This window comes from Octopus bimaculoides, chromosome 27, assembly GCF_046866305.1.
Source record: "Octopus bimaculoides isolate indiv1 chromosome 27, ASM4686630v1, whole genome shotgun sequence".
Lineage (NCBI taxonomy): Eukaryota > Metazoa > Mollusca > Cephalopoda > Octopoda > Octopodidae > Octopus > Octopus bimaculoides.
In genome coordinates, this window is record NC_142954.1 from 11,611,212 (window position 1) to 11,617,378 (window position 6,167).

A 6,167-nucleotide genomic window follows, 5' to 3' on the forward strand; every position below is an offset into this window, starting at 1 on the left:
GCTGTGGTGATGTGGGACAATCACAAACACACACACACACACACACACACACACATTTGTGTATAGTTACAAACACAAAGATACACACAAACATACACATACAGGCAGTGCCCCAGCGTGGCCACGGCCTTAGGGCTGAAACATGTAAAATAATATATGATGGTTTTCCATACAGCTTCCGTTTGCCAAATCCACCCACAAGTCTTTGGTCAACTCGGGGCTATAATAGAAAATTAAGGTACCACACCGTAGGATCGAACCCGAAATCACGTAGATGCAAAGCAAGCCTCTTAATCACACAATCTACATTTATTCATCTACCTTAGCCTGCATTACTAATTGGGCTTCTAGCAATAACTGTCCCTATCTTGAGCAAAACACTTCATTTCACGTTATTCCAGTCCACGCAGCAGATAGAAAAAATGAGTAATCCTGCTACGGGCCTGCGTCCCTTCCAGGAAGTCAGGAATATATACGCTACCGAAACCAAGGCTGAACTATGTAAAACGTTCGGCAATGAAATCTTGCAGTTTCTTGCATTAAATACATCCATGACTATCGCTAGTTGGGTCCACTGGATAGCCTTGTGCCTTCATTATTCAATGATGCACTCTCAGATTCAGAAAATACAGTTTACAAAAATCTTCTTAAAATGCATTTCTTGAAGTCTGACTAACATGCCCATCGTTAAGGGGGTACACTGGACGGCCCTGCCCCACACTATTCTAGTACTCTCAGATTTAGAAAATACAGTTTACAAAGTCCAAGGCACCAAATTCTGACAACGGGCCAGAATGCTTCTACTGCAAAATGTTTTCTTGGAAACTTAATATTCATCAGTGGGACTCACAAAAATCTTATATGGATCCACAGGGATCATATGGACTCTCAGGGATCATATGGACTCTCAGGGATTATATGGACCCAGGTTAAGAACCATTGGTCAATCCTTACACTAGGGTTGATATTCCGCTCACGGTTTTCGTTTTTTTTTTTTGCCTTGAGTCGAAGTTTGTAAATATGCAAAAGAGATATTCGTTTTCAAATTTTGGCACGAGTACAAGTTGAAGGGAAAGGGTAGGTCGATTACATTGATTCCAGTACGCAACTGGTACTTAATCTATCGACCACGAAAGGATGAATGGCAAAGTCGACATCGGCGGAATTTGAACTAAGAATGAAACGCTGCTAAGCTCTTTGTCCGGCGTGCTAACGATTCTGCCGTTTCGCGGCCTTAAACAAGACAAATATTTGTTTCAAATTTTGGCACAAAGCCAACAAGTTCTAGGGAGGGAACTAAGGCAATTACATTGATCCCCGTACTCAGTTGGTATTCATTTTATCGATCCCGAAGGATGAACGGCAAAGTGGATCTCGGCGGCATTTGATCTCAGTATGCAAAGACGGACGAAATGCCGCTAAGCATTTAGTCCGGGTTGCTAACGATTCTGTCTGCTCGCCGCCTCCTCAAGAGAAATATTAATGGCATTTAGCACTAAAGTGCTCGATGATAAAAGTTTAAATGTATTAAACCGGTTAGACCAAAGAGACCGTCCTAGTGAAAAGTAGAAAATGATATATATATATATATATATATATATATATTCGTATATATATATATATACAAATGAACATGAAAACATGAGTATATAAACACAAACATTTATATTCATATATATATATATATATATATATATATATATACGCACATGTATGTAAGCATCTATATGCATAAATATAAATATATATATATGCACATTTTTGTATTTATGCCAATCTGTGTATATAAACGTATATGCATATGTATGTATGCATACATACATATACGTACATGTACATTTATGTATATATATATATATATATATATATATATATATATATATATATATATATATATATATACATTTATGTATATATATATATATATATATATATATATATATGCTTACATGTTATCTAACTCTCCATGTGTGTGTGTGTGTGTGTGTGTGTGTGTTTACAAATCGATGGTTAGATAACGTATTTACACATACAAATATACAAACACATACCCCCCCCCCCCCCACACACACACACATAGCGAGAACAACCGTATCCAAAGAGCACTCTGATATGTCACCGTGGTATATACACACATACACATACACACACATTATAAACATACATTGTATGCACACACAATACGTTTACACATTCATGTATACAAACATATGTATACATATACAAAATATATGCATTCATATATACATGCATTGCACATGTACACAAACATAAATGCTTATATATATATATATATATATATATATATATATATAGTGAGAGAGAGAGAGAGAGAGAGAGAGAGAGAGAGACAGACAGAGATGTATATATGTATGTATGTATGTATATATATATATGTGTGTGTGTGTGTGTGTATGCATGTATGTTCCAGCAAAAATTCGGCGTAGCTTCATCCACACAGATACATACATACATACACATACATACATACATGCATATATACATACGTACGAAGATGCATACCTATATACACAGGCAGACCACTTGTTTCACTTTGCGTGCACGCTCCCGCGCAAATCCTCTCCTGCGCGCGTTATATATATAGACACACACTTGCAAAACACACACACACACACACACATACACACACACACACATATCTATCTATATATATATATATATATACGCACACACACACACACACATACGCATACACACACATATACACTTATACGCGACGGAATCACGTTCACTCATGCTTTAATATCTCCTACACTGCCGCTTACGAATACAATGCTCTCCCACACGGGGATATATATATATATATGTATATGTATATGTATATATATATATATATATATATATATATAAACCAGTAACAAGTCCATGTGTGTGCGTATACGCACTCTCACTTTCCAAGAGAAATAAAGTGCGAGATAGATAGACAGATAGATAGATAGACTGAGAAAGAGAGCGAGAGGGAGAGAAAGAGAGGCAACCAGAGAGGATGTATATAATAAAGAGGAACTGGTGTCTCTCTCTCTCTCTCTCTCTTTTTCTCTCTCTTTCTATATATATATATTTATGATAAGACGTTGACGGAAATGTAGAAAGACAGACTGAAAGAAGAAAGAAAAAAGGAGTGAGAAAGAGCGATAGGAGGAGGGTTATATATATATATATATATATATATATATATATATATATATTAAAAGAGAGAGTGGGGAAGACGAAGATACACGGAAATATATACAGAGAGAGTAATAGAGAGGTAGAAAGACGGAGAGATAGAGAAAGAAGTAGAAAGGTATAAATAAAGCGATGGAGAGATAAGAGAAACAGATAGAAAAACGAATATATATATATATATGTAGAAAGAGAGAGAGAGAGGTAAAACAGAGAAAGAGAGACAAAGAGACGGAGAGAAAAGAGAGAAAGAGACATAGGAGAGAAAGTGAGATTAGGAGAGGGTTAGAAAAAGACATAGAGAGAGAGAGAGAGAGAGAGAGAGAGAGAAAGAAAGGGAGGGAAAGACATAGAGAGACAAACACATAGAGAGATAGAAAGAAAACTAAGGAGATAAAGAGAGACAAAGAGATAAAGAGAGACAAAGAGACAGGGAGAAAGAGACAGAGAGAGAGAGCGATAGTGAAAGGGAGGGAAAGACATAGAGAGACAAACACATAGAGAGATAGAAAGAAAACTAAGGAGACAAAGAGAGACAAAGAGACAGGGAGAGAGAGACAGAGAGAAAGAGAGAGATAGTGAGAGAGAGATAGTGAGAGGGAGGGAAAGACATAGAGAGACAAACACAGAGAGATAGAAAGAAGACAAAGAGAGAAAGAGACAGGGAGAGAGAGAGACAGAGCGAGAAAGAGAGACAGAGAGCGAGAGAGAGAGACAGACAGCGAGAGAGAGAGAGCAAGGCGGGAAGAGGTTTAGAAAGAGACGGTCCGATTCAGCATCGCGTATTTGTTGTCGTCGGTAGAATATGGAGCAAAGTTGACAGAGAAAAACAAAAGCATGTTGAGGTTTATTCCAAATTTGTTTGTAATAATAATAATCGTTTCTTTGGACAAGGTTTCTTCCAATGGCCACACAGATCTAACGTTGAACCATAAATATTTCCCTCTCGGTGTTATAGGTAAGGCAGTGCTTTCTATAATTAAATACATATATATATATATATATATGTATATATATATATATATATACACATACACACACACACACACATATATATATATATGTATACACATGTGTGTGTGTATATATATATATGTGAGTATATATATTGTAGGTGTGTTTATATGTGTATATATATCTATATATATATACACATACACACACACACACACACATATATATGTATACACATGTGTGTGTGTATATATATATATGTGAGTATATATATTGTAGGTGTGTTTATATGTGTATATATATATATATATATATATATACGTGTTTGTGTATATAAATATTGTATAATTATACTCGTATGTTGGTGTATATATATATGTTTGTCTGTCTGTCTATCTATCTATCTATCTAGACACTTAAATAGCTTTCTTTATATATCTACATATACATACATACACACACACACACACACACACACACACACACATATATATATATACCTCCAAGTGTGGGTGGGTACACGGAACACAGATATATATATATATATATATGTGTGTGTGTGTGTGTTCAATGTACTTCGTTATACGCATTATATAAATAATGTGTGCATATGTGTTTTATAGTCTGTTTATATATGTGATCCATATGTATTTATATATACATACACCGCATATTTATGTGTGTGGTGTGTGTTTAGAACGTAGGCGCATATACATGTATGGTATATATATATATATATATATATATATATATACATACACATACACACACACATATATATATATATATATATGTATAAATGTATGTGTGTGTGTGTGTATGTCTCTCTATATATATGTATGTATATATATATATATATATATATATATATATATATATATATATATATATACCAGCCCGTATTTTAAGAATTGAGATGATTCTTCCGTTTTTAGTATTCCTACAACTACTACAAGAAAATGAGTGTCAGATAATGAACGTGCGAGTGTATATTGAATAATGTCTGTATATACACACTTACATATACATAAATAAATGAATATATGCCCGTAATTTGGATAGTGCGGGTAAGTTTGTATTTGTGTGTTCGCGCACGCGTGTGTATAACACCCGAGTTCACTGACATCTTTAGCTTTACATATATATATATATATATATATACACGTATGTGTAGATGCAGGAGTCAGAAATAGCAGCTAAATGTATTTCGAGTTGAAGACAAAAAAACAGAACAGAAGATAGTACAGAGAAGAAAGACCTTTATACAGTGTAATTCGGAACGTACATTAAGTCGGACTGGTCACGTCTGGGAAGTCTTCGATCAAACGAACGTTGACCTGTACCTAAGCACCACCGCTCTTACATACACACTCATATATACGTATATATATATATGCGTATATATGTATATATATGTCTGTGTATTTGTATGTACGTATGGATGGATGGATTGAAGAGCGTTTGTGTTCTTAAACGGGGTCAGTGGAGATGGTCACGGGTGAGTGGGAGCGTTCAATATACGTTATAGGATGTGTATATATTTTAATTCCAACGTTTTTATAGTCCTGATCTCGCTACTCACAGTTTAGTTTCATTTTCTAAACATACACACAAACGTGTGTATGTTCATTCATATATACGCACGCATATGTGTCTCTACACACGTACTTACACACACACTCACACACGCACACGTATGTGTGTGTATACATATATATATTTATACATGGGTATATATATATATATGAATGTATGTATACATACATATATGTATGTGTGTGGGGGGTATATATGTGTGTGGGGGTATATATGTGTATATATATATATATATATATATATATATATATATATATGACATGTGCGCGTGCTTGCGTAGCATTTCAATCATCATCATAACCATCATAACCATCATCATCATCGTCACCCTGTTGCACCAACAACAACACACACACACACACATACACACACACACACACTGTTAATAAAAGAAAGGCGAAAAGGACACATCTGGATAATGTATTCCTAGA

General features: G+C 35.0%; 1 protein-coding gene across 9 annotated transcripts in view; it reads left to right on the forward strand.

The window, feature by feature from the left end:
• Positions 1–3,902: 3,902 nt before the first annotated feature.
• Positions 3,903–6,167, forward strand: part of LOC106869832 (uncharacterized) — a 186,939-nt gene continuing 184,674 nt past the window's right edge. For all 9 annotated transcript variants that reach the window (XM_089343348.1, XM_089343350.1, XM_089343349.1 and 6 more), the window contains exon 1: positions 3,903–4,144. In XM_089343348.1, coding sequence (XP_089199474.1) covers positions 4,024–4,144 — 121 coding nt within the window. In that variant the 5' untranslated portion in view covers positions 3,903–4,023. The remainder of the gene's footprint in view (positions 4,145–6,167) is intronic.